The sequence below is a fragment of the Carlito syrichta genome, unplaced genomic scaffold (genome assembly GCF_000164805.1).
Source record: "Carlito syrichta isolate Samal-C Ts95f unplaced genomic scaffold, Tarsius_syrichta-2.0.1 Scaffold311719, whole genome shotgun sequence".
In the NCBI taxonomy this organism is placed as follows: domain Eukaryota; kingdom Metazoa; phylum Chordata; class Mammalia; order Primates; family Tarsiidae; genus Carlito; species Carlito syrichta.
Window position 1 is genome coordinate 175,427 of NW_007255815.1, and position 14,987 is coordinate 190,413.

The 14,987-nt window shown below is 35.3% G+C and overlaps 1 protein-coding gene across 6 annotated transcripts in view; it reads right to left on the reverse strand.

Moving 5' to 3' along the window:
- CEP170 (centrosomal protein 170) overlaps window positions 1-14,987 on the reverse strand; it is a 127,367-nt gene that overhangs the window by 7,258 nt on the left and 105,122 nt on the right. For 3 of the 6 annotated variants that reach the window (XM_008068996.1, XM_008068994.1, XM_008068992.1), the window contains 3 exons: window positions 13,326-13,503; window positions 10,986-11,156; window positions 7,188-7,276 (listed from right to left, as the gene is read on the reverse strand). In XM_008068996.1, coding sequence (XP_008067187.1) covers window positions 7,188-7,276; window positions 10,986-11,156; window positions 13,326-13,503 — 438 coding nt within the window. The remainder of the gene's footprint in view (window positions 1-7,187; window positions 7,277-10,985; window positions 11,157-13,325; window positions 13,504-14,987) is intronic. The other 3 variants (XM_008068995.1, XM_008068993.1, XM_008068991.1) reach the window with 1 other exon arrangement.

Sequence of the window (14,987 nt, forward strand, 5' to 3'; positions counted from 1 at the left end):
GTCGAGGCTGCGGTGGCCGGGAGCGGCCACTGCACTCCAGTCTGGGCGACAGAGTGAGAATCCAACTCAAACAAACAAACAAACAAAAAACTCATACTGGTATTTCTCCTAAGGTCAATATGCCAGGTTCAGATTATTTTAAAACATGAAATTTATTAACATTAAATCAAGTCTGGAACATTTGCAATAACATATAACTATGCTTAAAAAGGAAATAATGGGTCAGGTGTGGTGGCTCACACTGTAATTTCAGCACTTCAAAAGGCTAAGGTGGAAGGACTGCTTGAGCCCAGCAGTTCGAAACCAGCCTAAGCACCATAGTAAGATCTTGTCTCTACACACACTTACACATACACAATCAAAAAATTAGCTGGGCTTGGTAGCATGCGCCTATAGTCACAGCTACTCCGGAGGCTGAGGTGGAAGGATTGCCTGAGTTCAGAAGGTCAAGGCTGCAATGAGTAATGACTATGCCATTGTACTCACTGACTCACAGCAACCTGGGTGAGAGTGAGACCCTTGACTCAAAAAATTAATAAATAAAAGGCAATAATGGGGTTGAGAATCTGATATAAGAATTTTTTGATGACCTGCTATATTTTTTAAACTCAAAAGACTAAACATCCTTATCAGTCATCTTTTGTAATGATTAGGTTATTAAGGCACACGTAAATTATTATGTTCTTATAAGAGTCCTTGCAGCATTATGTCTGGTGAAAAATAATGACGACTTCACGGACTGACTTAAAACCATGACGGACTTACACAAATAGAATAAAAGTCTGTGCTTAGACACACAGTACTAAACATTCAGTGAATTTTCCCAGAGGATGGCTAATGTGTATAGTGCCTGTATTTCTAAAATTGTTAAACCATAGACATAAACTTTGGTGAAAATGGCTTAGAACACTTACCTAAGGTTCCTGATTCACATACAAAAAAATGTCCCCACTAAAGGGATAAAAGACTTATTTTAAAAGACAATTTGTAAATATTATGGTATAGAGCTAAAAAGTCAATCTTACCATTTTGGCTTTGTGAAATAAACTCAAATGCAATATTTAAATGCCAGGGAAGAAGAAAATCATATCAAGAAATGACTTTAGTCCAGGCTGTAACAGTTAGAAGTTGTTTTTGTTCAAAAGCCATTATAGATAGTTAAGAAAAAAATCATAGCTCTCAAAGTGATATTTAGATTACATTATGGATTCAAAATAGTAGTTGGCTACATTTCAGCATAAAAATGCATTAAATTCCAAAGCTTAGTCCATCTGATATTTCAACCATTAATTAAACTAAACTTCCTTTTTGATAAAGCCAATGGTTTTAGGAAAACGAAAAAAAAAGTCTTAGGCTCATATTCTAAGTCTTCAACAACTGATTACCTAGTATTGTCCTTCAAAACATGCAAACTGAGGATTGTAAATTGACAGTCTACCAATATAAGGTCATGTTATACAACTAGAAGGGTCACTTTCACATGAAAGACAAAAGGAGAATGCTGCAAAACAAAAGTTCCTGTATACGTATTTTAAAACAGACTCCTTAGAAAGTGTTTATACAATTTAAATATGCATGTCTTTTTTTTGAGAGTCTCATTTTGTTGCCCAGGCTGGAGTGCCAGTGATGTGATCATAGTTCACTATAAACAGAACTCCTGAGCTCAAGCAATCCTCCTGCCTCAGCCTCAGCCTCCCAAGTAGTTAGGACTACAGGCACACCACCAATGCTTGGCTAATTTTAAAATTTTTTGTAGGGATGTGGTCTTGCTATGTTGACCAGGCTGGTCTTAAACTCCTGGCCATAAGCCATCCTCTTACCTTGGCCTCCCTAAGTGCTGGGATTACAGATGTAAGAGTCCATGCCCAGCCAAAATATGCATGCCTTTAGACTGACCCCAGTAGACATTTGAGTTTATAACTCCTAAGCACAAAGCTTAAAGCTTATGCTGAAATGTAGCCAACTACTATGAGTACTCTGGCACTTTCCATTCAGAAGGCCTAGGCGTCTATCCCTTGGACCTGGTTAGCAAAACTCAAACCTATCTTTGCAAATGTTCTTCTCCATGAAGCCTTCTCTAACCATCCTGGGTGAAAGTGATCCTTCCTTTGCCTTTACCTCTAACTGGGCCTAACCCATCATCATATGCTCTCTAGTACGATAGATGACTGTACACATGGCTCACTTTGCCAACTAGACTATAAACTCCATAACAGTAGAAATGATGTTTGGTCCTCATTATCTTCCATAAAACCTTTTACTTTATACTCAGTAAAGCTCAATGCTGAAACTGAAGGCAAACCAAATACTTCAGACATTCTATATTTATATATAACTTCATTGAGGCATTTTTATACATCTTTTCAAAAACTTTATAAATTCTGTCAATTCTGAAATAGTAAAAATCGATCAATTAATGTGCTCTTTGCTCTAAATTTTAGTTAAATGTCACAGTTACAAAAATATTTTTCTTTGGGGGAGACTAGAGATGAGTTCCGTGCAGTGTGTGAGGAAGATGCTCTGTGGTCAGAAAGAGAATGGTACAAGGCAGGTGTTCTGTGAAAATTTGTTGAACGAATGACTGAATGAACAAGAATCCAGCTATCAGGGAAAGATGGTGTGTATTTCAGTAGGTAGGATGAAATAGCACGATACACTCATTGACTTATAGGCAAGGAGATTCCAAGGTTTTCCAGTGGCAAGCCGCGTGACCATATGGGATTCTTATGGTATTTTATAAATAACACTGGCGTATCAAGAGAAACAAAATTTGGTATGCTAACTTCCCATGGCCTTTTATGATAAAATGCAAACTCTTTAAAAAAAAATTCTGCCCAAATTGATTTAGCCTGATCTCATTTCTCCAGTACCATCTCACTATATCTCACCCTTCTCTTGACACTTAGATTTTTACTAACTCCTCTTTCCATCATTCAGGACTTAAGTTTCCTGGTAATTTCCCTAAGGACACTTCTCTCAATGTCTCTAAGTGCCCTTACTAGGGCTTCCACAGTAACTCATCCTAAATTTACGTTTTACACTCATCGCACTAAATTGTAATAACCTATTTACCTGCCTGCCTTCTGCACTCAGCTTTGAGGGCATCAAAAACAATGCTAGACAAATAACATGCCGTCAAAAGTCACTCAATGAATGAATGAATCTATATAAGATTATTTGAATCAATGTTTATTTCATTTAATTATTCCTTTGGTTAATAATCCTTCCATAATGCCCAGCTTTAGAAAATGATATTAGTGGAATTAAATTTAAAAAGACAACAATTATATACTATCTTCAACTGCACTGAATGCTTGGGTCAAACCTGAGGCATGACTCCTGATATCAGTAAGTGGTCATGTTGACTGAGGCCTACAGATTTGTTAATTCATGTGTAATAATTAATTAGTTATTAAGTTTACTATTTTCCCCCTATAAATTTCAGTTCTGCTTTACCCCAGGGAATGGCAGACTGAATTTGTCTCTGGCCACATGCTGCATTAGCAAATCATTGGTGGATGAATTGTCATGGTAAAGAGGAGCTCTTGTGAAAGAAGATTGTATCAGCAGACGTGGGAATGGGAATGAAGTGGTCATTAAGGGAAAACATGTACAATACCTCACCTAAGATAGCAGGGTGTTAACTGCTTAATTACTGGGCATGTAAAATAAACCAATGGACTCACTCAATAAGCCCAACATGGATTTATAAAATGCGTTATTTATCAACAGCACACAACTAACTTTCCTGACATCAGTTATAAGCCTTAATTTTTGAAATTTAATAAGGTTACAACTTATACCTCAAATTGGTATTGTTATTAAACTTTTCATCTCATCAATTTATCTAATGATTTTGGTAATAAGAAAAAGGAAATAGGAATGATTGAACTTTGGGAGAAACAGAAATTGTGAATAGTATAATACAGATAATATTCAAGTAAAATAATGAAACTAAGACAAAATCATGGGTAGGTAGCAGCAACACTAACAACACAAATAAGTGAGCTAGAATGTAATTTACACGAAAGTAGAGGTCTTTGTTTTGTCAATGTTTAATTATAAAGTGCCTAGAATATACCTAAATATTTAATGAATATTAAATTATTATTCTGTGAAAAATTGAGTATTTAAAATTCACAGGAATGTGTGAGAATTGGTAAGGGTAAATTATCTTGGAGAAAGAGTGGACATAATGGTAGTCATTAAGGTAACTTTCAAAACTATAAGTACAAGGTGCTCCTAAAGAAAAGTCAAGCATTCCACTGCTTTTTAAGTAAGGCAGTATGCCTCATTTTCCAACCAAATTTAAAGAGGCTGTCAATACATTTTGCTAATACTTTTTGAAAAACCAAAGATATCATTAAGGGAAAAGATGAAGATACAAAAGTAAATATAATACGATACTGTTTGCATAAACCTTTGAGAAATAAAACTGGAGGGGGGAAATGCACACACATGTAATAGGTATTATATGTAATACTGTTTTTTTCTGAAATATTTATTTTTTAAAACATGTTTATGTATTACTTTTGCTAAAAAGATACAAATTTAAAAATAAAAACAGGACAAGACAGTGCAGCTTACATTATTCTTAACATAAGGAATTTTAGATTAATATTCTTCTAGGAGGTAATAAAGTGAAGAACAGGTCTGGTACATTTCTTAAGGAATATGAAGATACAGGCTCAAGAAATAAAAGAAAGCTCAATCCATTCTTAGCATGCCAAGTAAAATTTATCTATATAGGCCATCTTTCTAAATATTCTTCCAAATGTCTAAATATGTCTGGAAGATGATGTAAAAACTTCACTTACTGTAGCTTAAAACATTTTTAACATGGTGTTTAAGAATACTTTAAACAGATTTTTTTTTTTTGGAGACAGTCTCAACTCTGACACCCAGGCTGGAGCGCAGTGGCATGATCCCGACTTACCACAGCCTTGACATCCAGGACTCAGGCAATCCCTCTGTCTCAGACTCCTGGGTAGCTAGGAGTAGGCGTACACCACCATATCTGGCTGATATTTTTTATTTTCTTGTAGAGATAAGGTCTCACTATGTTGCCAAAGCTAGTCTCAAACTCCTGGGCTCAAGCTTACTCCCACCTCAGCCTCCCAAAGTGTTGGGATTAAAAGTGTGAGCCACTGTGCCCAGCCCCCAAATTCTTAAATGATACTTTCAAAATAGTTTTTGAAAAAAAATTATCTTACTGGCATATTTTAAATTAGACAACTAGCCTTATAATTCAATAAAAATGATGTTTAATGTGTTTTCATGTTTATTGGTATTCATAAAACTGATAAAATGTATTATTTCAATATATAAGCAATATAAAATTTTGTGTGGAATAATACAGTTCACAAACTATGTTCAGACATTATAAGTTTCAATTATATGAATTAGAAATAAATTAAGCTATGGCAGCAATAAATTTCTGAAGTACTGTTACATAAAATCTGTAAGTCTACGCTTGGAATTACTAATGAATTTATAGTTATAAAGTAGTATTTCATAGATAAACATTTTGGGACAAATTTTTCTCAAGGTAAACATTCATTCTAAAATGAAAATTTCTCTTTGAGAAAAAGCAATAAAAAGCAAACTGAGGTGATATTATAATTTTTTAAAAGCTTTATGTATATGTGCGTATGAATAAGAAATAACTTTATTTTCTTCTCCTCACAACAATCCCATGAGCAGACAGTGAAAATATACCTATTCCTATATAAGATGATGAAGTTGGGGCCGGGAAACAACAGCTTACACAACGTCGCATAGCAAGTGGCAAAGCTGAAACATATCCTCAAGTCTTCCACCTCATAGGCTAGCCTTTTTCTTTCTACATTTTATTTAGATCCTTTTCCTCCTACCGCTTTCACTCTCCAAAAGTTCATTAATCAATTCCCAGCTTTCTTTTAATGACTATTTTCTAGGAGTAGTCAAGCCAAAAAGAAACAAAGCTATTTGTTTCAACTATTCATTTTAACAAGTATTTATGGAATACATACTTCATGGAAGGGAAGGAAACTAAAGGATAAAATGCTCAATAAAACACAGTCTGTAAGCCAGGCTCGGTGGCTCGGCCTGTAATCCCGCGCCTTTGGGAGGCTGAGGTGAGTGGATTGCCTGAGCCCGCGGGTTCGAGACCCGCCTGGGCAGCGAGACCTCATCTCTACAATAAATCAAAAAATCAGCCGGGTGTGGTAGCGCGTGCCTGTAATTCCGGCTACTCGGAAGGCTAAGGCGGAAGGATCGCCGGAGCCCAGCAGGTCGAGGCTGCGGTGGCCGGGAGCGGCCACTGCACTCCAGTCTGAGCGACCGAGTGAGACTCCAACTCACAAAACAAAAAAAACCCAAAAAAACCCACCACAGTCTATACACAAGATTCAGAATAGTAAAAAGGTCATATATTGAAAAAACGATAATTCAACATAAATAAAAAAAATGATATTACAAAACAAGGAACTAGAACTAAACAGTCTATATAGCATTTTAATTTTCAGGGGGTTGTTACATAAGTGTTCTGAGTTTGTGTACTGTCCTCTTTACAGATGAGAAAGATGAAACTAATGTAATGCTTAAAGTCTTATAAAAGAAGCCCACAACGTCTATTAATTTAGAATATATGGCGAAGGTAAGAAGATTGCCCAGGTCCAGGGATTTGAGACCAGCCTGGGCAACGTGGTCAAACCTCTGCGCTACAATAAATAAAAAAATTAGCCAGGCATAGTGGTAAGTGCCTGTGGTTCCAGCTACTTGGAAGACAGAGGTAGAAGGATTGCCTGAGTCCAGCAGGTCAAGGCTATGGTGGCCGTGAGCAGGCTGCTGCACTCCAGCCTGGGCAACAGAGTAAGACTTTGACTCAAAAAAAAAAAAAAAAATTTAGCTTTGTGAAAAAGCAAAATGTTTGTTATTATAAAATTAATCTACGTGATTACAGTTTTTAATTCTCAATTATAAAGGGGCTGATTATCTAGGACATTTGTTTCTTTTTTGCCTCCTTTATGCTGTTTAGTTTATGGTTAATTATTGATGTCTAAAAAGTTAGGAACATGGTAAAGGCAGCAGTAATAGTCAGCTCCACTTACTTTACTAGTTTCCAACAGCTGTAGCAGTAGCAGGCTTCCAAAAGTGGAACAGGTAACTATTAATTTAAGCAAGGAGGTTGGAGTAACAAATAGTACCTGATCTTTCCGGCTGTTTTATCTATGGATTGTCTTATCTTCTTTGAGAACTGAAAGACGGATGACAGCAACAGATTATCTCCCATGACCTGAAACATCCAAAGGAAAAAGGGAGCTATTAAAATATTACCACTGTATTGTATAACTACCAAGAACACATTGCAACTCACTATGTTTAGGGACATTAGTGTTTCTGCTAATTTTAACTTAAAAACCAATGAAGAATATATAGAGTAACGTGTAACTAAAATGAGAAAGTGAAAGAAACAGTATTAATAAAAGATTCCTTTGTTAAGTAATTTGCCAAGTTTCCGTATTATTTTGCTCATATTACTTTTAAAAAACAATCCATTTTTATACTCAACATTTCCTTAATTATTATCAGGATCCTGTCTTTCATACTTTCAATTCAAATTATAAAAGTGAAGATATAAATAATTTAGAGTACTAAATTTATTATTCTAGCCAAGCTCGGTGGCTCAGCCTGTAATCTCGAGCCTTGGGAGGCTGAGGTGAGTGGATTGTCTGGGCCCGCAGGTTCGAGACCCGCCTGGGCAACTTGGTGAGATCTCATCTCTACAATGAATCAAAAAAATTAGCCGGGTGTGGTAGTGCGCGCCTGTAGTTCCAGCTACTTGGAAGGCTGAGGCGGAAGGATCGCTGGAGACCAGGCAGGTCGAGGCTGCGGTGGCCGGGAGCGGCCACTGCACTCCAGTCTGGGCGACAGCGTGAGACTCCAACTCAAAAAAAATAAAAATAAAAATAAATGTACTAATTCTTTCACCAATAGGAATACAGAAATCAATAAGAATACAATACTTGTTCTCCAGACCAGAGTATAGTGGGAAAGATCAATTTGAAAAAATTTACTCAAAATAATAAGTATTTATGATGGGAGTTGGTACTACCCAGTTGAGATTCAAGGGCAAAACCAGGGGTCAGAAAACTTCTATAAAGAGCCAGAGAGTGAAGATTTTAGTCTTTGAGGGATATATGGTCTCTGCCACAACTCCCCAAAACTATCCCTCTGTTGAGTGAAAGCAGTCATACACAGTAAGCAAATTTTGCATATGAGCATGACAATGTTGTAATAATAATTTAGTTACAAAACAGGTGATAGGCTGAATTTGACCTGTGGGCTTTAGTTTGCCAATCCCTAGGCTAAACTATAGAAGGCAAAGCTAATTTAGAATGCTACAAGAAAGGGCTAAATTTAAGTCCAGATGTGGGTTTTAAAATCAGACCCTTATATTGTCAGAACTATATCTAGACTCTGTAAGAAAATGCAAATAATAAGGCCTTGAATGTCAGAAAGCTTTAAAGACCATTGTGAGAGATGACAATGATAGGAATATTATTAAATATTTTATAAGAAAGCATGTCAATTAGTGGTAAATTTTGGGATTGAAGTGATACCAGAATTCTGACGAAAGGAAGTTAATTGAAGGGTGGAATAAATATGGAAGTTATTGTGGAAAAACATGAACTTTATTTTTATTTATTTTTTGAACTAAATTTAGCATGACAAGAATTTGAATTTAGTGGGAAATAAAAGGTTATGTAGGATGTGAAAAGCAACAGAGGATAAATAACATAATGGTATTTTGTGCCTCTTGAGGAAATAAATCAAATAAAGGCAGAACACATCACAAATTAGGAACATGTGAGAAAAAGGCAAGCTAGCTGAAGGAAAGACAATAATATAGGATACCTCTCTTTTCTACCCCTTTGAGTGTAGTTTGGTGTCACAATGTATAAGATGAATTCGGATATCAACCTTGAAATAAATATCAATCTAGATGTCTCCACCCTGTTTAAAAATGTCTTTCATGTAGTTTTATTATGCTTTAAAAAAGATGTCTTCCTACACCTCAGGACAGAATGAGTATGGATAGGATTCGAGAATAGAATTTATTCCTGATATTAAGAGCAAATCTACAATCAGGCAAGGACAAAAAGTATGTTGCAAAATTTTTTAGTATATCACAATTTTAACTTTGAGGTAGCTACATGCTTTTCCATCAGGTATATATTTTTCTACTCAGTACAATTAAAAACACACATTCTTTTTTTTTTTTTTTTTTTTTTTGAGTTGGAGTCTCACTCCATCGCCCAGGTTGGAATGCAGTGGCATAATCACTGCCACCCCAGCTTCGACCTGCTGGGGTCTAGTGATCCTTCCATCTTAGCCTTCCAAGTAACCAGAACTACAGACATGCACTACCATGCCCGCTAATTTTTTGATTTATTGTGGAGATGAGTTCTCACCAAGTTGCTGGGGCTGGTCTCGAACCCATGGGCTCAGGCAATCCACTCGCCTTGGCCTCCCAAAGTGCTGGGATTACAGGTTGAGCCACCGAGCCTGGCCAACACACATTCTTTTGGAGTCTCACTGTTGCCCTGGCTGGAGAGCAGTGGCAGACTCACAGCCACCCCAGCATCTACCTTCTGGGCTCCCACGATCCTTCCGCCTCAGCCTTCCAAGTAGTCGGAACTACAGGCGTGCCCTACCATGCCCGGCTAATTTTTTATTTATTGTAGAGACAAGGTCTCACCAAGTTGCCTGGGCTGGTCTCGAACCCGCAGGCTCAGGCAATCCACTCGCCACGGACTCCCAAAGTGCTGTGATTACAGGCTGAGCCACTGAGCCTGGCCTATACATTCTTATGTACCAATTTCAGATCCTGTTCCTTAAATCTAGGGATCCACAAATATTAACCTATGATCAGCCTCTTCTCATTAGCTGTTCCTTTCTATACTCTTCTTCTACCAACCCCTAAGCCTGTACCCACCTCTGTGTGTTGTTCCTCAATCAGCAGTTTCCATAGTGGTATTTGAAATAACCATCCTTTGGTGAATAAATTCCTTTCTATCCTTGAATTGACTATATAATTTGTCAATTTGTCAGTATACCAGTTTACGCATTCACTTTTCTGCTGCTATAAATAGTTTTAGGTTTTTGTTATTGTTGCCAATGGGAAAGGGTTTCTTTTGCACATATACTAGCAGGAAAACTGCTAGATCATGGTGCTCTTTATGTCCAACTTTAGGAGATAAAGGCCAACTATTTTCCTGAGTGACTGCACCAATTTAACCTCTACCAACAACACATAAGAAAAGCCATGTCTCCTCCAAAATTTAACATTTTAAGACTTTTAAATTTGTCAACAATTGAATGATTATACTCTTACTATAATCTTGAAATGTATTTCTCTGAACACTCATGAAGTTAAACATCTCTTCAAATTTTGTAGGCCTTAGGTATTCTCTCTTTGGTGAAATGTTCATGTCTTTTGCAGATTTTTCTATTGGGTTTTGTTTTTCAAAATTGATGGGTAAGAATTCTTTATATATTCTGCATACTAGTCCTTTGTAGGAGGCATATTTTACAGAAGTTTCTAACTTGTCTTTTCACATTCCTTATTTTTGTGATAAATAGAAGTTCTTAATTTTAATATCCTCAAATACACTTAACTTTAATACTAAGTATCAATCTTCTAAAGTCATATGTTTTTGTGTTTCTTACAAAATCAGTCCTTACTACAATAACAAAAGGTATTTATATTGTTTTTTTTTTACTAAAAATGTCACAGTTTTGCTTTCCTATTTAAGAAATGAATTCATGTAAAGTTACACGATCACATCACATATTATATAATGTGATATCATGATGAAATTTCATTATATCTATAAAGATTATCACTTTTTTCCCCAGCCCTATTTATTGAACAATTCCTTATTTTCAGACTTATGGAACATACCATCTTTGCCATATGTTAAAGTTTATGATTTACTTACTTCATCCCTGCTCCAGGTTCTCCGCCTTGTAATTGTTAAGTGATCAGGAGGCTCTGTTGGTTGAGGTCTTGGCTCACCAGATCGACCATTGTTTCCTTCTGGTGTTTTGCAATGAACTAATGGAGGGATCTTTCGAAAGTTGAGACTTTCATCAAATACACGATCAACCAACTAATAGGACAAAAGCAAACCCTTGTGAGAACAGAGTTATTTTGGAAAAGACTCTATACTATATAAATTTTACGATTAGACAGAAGTTATTCCATTCTCAAGTAGTAACAGAAGCATGACATCTTCAATAAACCAATTACTCTGCTTTTATAGGCACTTCAAAGGTATTTCCTTATAAATATAGATGTTCATCTACATAGATTTTTATTTTCAAAATCCAAAATATATTAACTATTTTAAATTTGACTGTTTCATGTATAAGATTTTCTCTAAATGGGAAAAAAGATGGTCAACAGAAAGAAGCTGAGCCATGTAGATGGACAATGAGTTCATTTTACTCACATTGCCTTACCAGTGTAAAATAATGTTTCTTTTTCTTTTAGTTTCCTATCTTGTTTTTTCCTTTTTTCCTCCCCAAATCCAGGTGCCAAATTTCTTCACAAGATACACAAATTGCAAATTCCAATTAAGTTTACAAAAGGAAAAAAATTTAAATCCACAAATATTTTGGTCTTAGTCAAATAAACTTTTAACAATGCTACAGAAATTATATATTCTAGTAAAAATGATATACTGCCATCTACAGTGCAAATTACAGACATACAATACTAAGTAACTTGGGTTTACTGAAGAGGGAGTAAACTAGTACACATTTTGAAATAAAATAAAAAGGAAAAATAAAGTCTGCTCAATGAAATGTTTAAGTAATTTTACTGAGTCTGCATGAATGTATAATCATGTTAGGAAAAATTTAGTTAGAAAGTTGAGAAAATAATAGCTTTATCATTTTAAATGTACCAGGATTGTGTATGTCTTGCCACCAAGAAGATACTTTTTTTCAACAATAAAACTGATTTTATATTGTTACAATTGATCAATGTGGTAACAAAACTCTACACAGATTGATGAAACATCATTTATTAAATTAGACAACACATGAAGAAAATACAAACCAAAAAAAAGTGACCATTAAAGAACTGAAGAAAGAATGGGACAAAAAGCAACTAAAGAAAATATTATCGGCACAGTTTACCATAATTAAACTTGTCAAAAAGGCTAGTCATTTTTGGCTACTATTCACAACTATTTTTAAAAAATTAAGAAAGTGGAATCATCAATATCAGGGACTGGAGACCTATTTTCTGTAAAGGGACAGATAATAAATATTTTAGGCTTTGCAGCAAGTCCGTACATACTTAACTCAATTCTACCACTGTAGCAAAGAAACAGCCATAGATAACAGTTAAACAAATGACAGTGCTCTAATAAAACTTTGTTTATGAACACTGAATTTCATATAATTTTCCTGTTATTGATTTATTATTCTTCTTTTGATTTTTTTCCCAAACATTCAAAAATATAAAAACCCTTCCTAGCTTTCAGGTCTGTATAACAACTGGCAGCAAGGTCATAGTTTGCCAGCCTCTGAACACAGAAATTCATTCTTTTAAATGCTAATCCTTTGCTTACATTTCTGCCCCACATCAGAATAGCCAACATGGCCTGAGAGTACCATTAATTCTATATTACATGTTAAAGGCACCCTCTGGAGCAATGTTAAATAAATGGTGCCCCCTGGAGTTGTACTGTAGAAAAGCTCTGGTTTTGGATGTTACCCATATGCTAAACTATGCTGCTGAGTTTATAAGAATATTCTGAAAAAAAAAAAAAGTATATATATATATATATAATTGTGCAATATATATAAAACTCAATTTTCAAAATAGCCTTGTGTAAATTCATCAAGAGAATTTTTAATGTAGTGAAAACTGTAAAACTTTTCTCTTTCTTTGTTATCAGAGATATCTCCTAGTTAACTAGCAATAAAAATACCTTTAATTGGAGTATTTTCATAATGAAACTTTACAGAAATTTTATATAATCATTTATCAAATTTCGATTTGCTTTTCAAGATACTATTTAAATTTACATTTCAAGTGAACCTATGTACCAGTAATTAGCAGCATAGTACTTATTCTAAATGATTTTCTAGTTTCATGTTAATAGTAGATCAAATGTTAGCCTTTACTAGTTTTGTTACAAGATGTTAAAAAACTGCTAAAACAAAAGTTAGAAAATGCAAAGCTTCATGCAAACAGGAAGGGTGGACATAACTAAAATAAACTAAGCAAAAAGCTAAAAGCAAAAGAAATAAAGAAAAGAAAGAACCTTATGCATTTCTCCATGAAGATCTCCTACCTCTTCTCTAGTGTCTATGGCAGAGCCAGGGGTGGTGGCAGCAGTGCTTACTGTGGTACTAGGGGCAGTGCCTGATGAAGTCACTGAATCTATCTCTCCTGCTACATCGTTGATCTCCCGAGCAATGAGAGCAAGATCTTGGCTGATCCTGGTAATAATTTTAGAAAAGAAGTTTAATCCCTCTTAATTAACAGCTCTAGAAATAATCATTTTATGATAGAATCAGTTAAATAAGTTCTATATCTAATTAAAGATTTGTACCCCAAACTTAAGATTATTTGGAAATGCTATGAACAATTTTAATACTCAAAGTCTTTAACTCCAAAATTAATATTAATAAGCTAAATTCCAAGTAATCTAAAAGATATCACCTTAAAATATACTTTAAACACACTGAAGTAGAGTTACGTCCTTAAAATACACTGTTAATACGATGATCCCCATTAATATATCATGGGGGTTTTTAAACTTGGAAGTGGTAGACTGAATTTAAGAAGTCCTTGAACTTGGATGAGAATTTCAATGTTATTTTCACTAACCTCTAACTGATACTTAAAATTTCTTTCAATTATAAATACAGGCAACAAACCACAGTGGTATCAGCAATACTGATGATTTTTGTCACTAGCATAAATCACATTACAGTTGCTACCCTCAAAACATTTACTATCATCAGTACTTCAAAATAACTACAGTCATTAAACATACAATAATAACATTTTATTTAACATGTTAAAAACCATATATTACTTTAAAATTGTTTTAGTAAGTATATGTCAATACAATGGAATTTCTTTATAATTTTAATTATTGTATGATTATGTATTTAGAGACAATTCAGAGAAGGGCTCCACAAGCTTCACCAGATGCCAAAGGGGTCTACTGAACCAAGCAGCTAAGACTTCTGACATAGTACTTTACCTTATGCACAGCACTTTCTAGTAAGCATTGTCATTTGAGGCTCACAAAGGTCTTGTGAGGTATGGCTAATCTGATTTTATTAGTGAGGACACAATGTCAGAGAAGTCGAGTGGCTTGCTTATGACCACACAACTTAGAAGTAACAAAGGTAGGACTAGATCCCAGGTTTAGTTCTCATTTCCATAAAGCCATTTGTGTTTTTAGTCACATGGACTGAAGAACTAAATAACTGTTATCCGTGACAATCAAAGGATAAACCAGATTTTTTTTTTAGCATTTTTTAAAGATGGAGAAACTTACATAATCTACCACCGATATTCCTGTGTTTCTCAAAAAATATTTCAATTCAAAGACATTAAAGTTTTCCAAGTTGCATCCCTTGCACATAAACTTAATTTGGCTACTTCTGCAGGGAAGGTTTTGGAATGACAGGATAGTCTTTTTTTTTTTTTTGAGTCAGGGTCTCACTCCGTCGCCCAGGATGGAATGTAGTAGCATGCTCATGACCACCCCAGCATCAATCTGCTGGGATCTGGTGATCCTTCTGACTCAGCTTTCCAAGTAGCCGAAACCACAGGCTCATTCTACCATGCCCGGTTAATTTTTTGATTTATTGTAGTGATGAGGACTTGCCGAGCTGCCCAGGCTGTTCTCGAACCCATGGACTTCAGGGAATCCCCTCACCTTGGCCTCCCAAAGTGCTGGGATTAC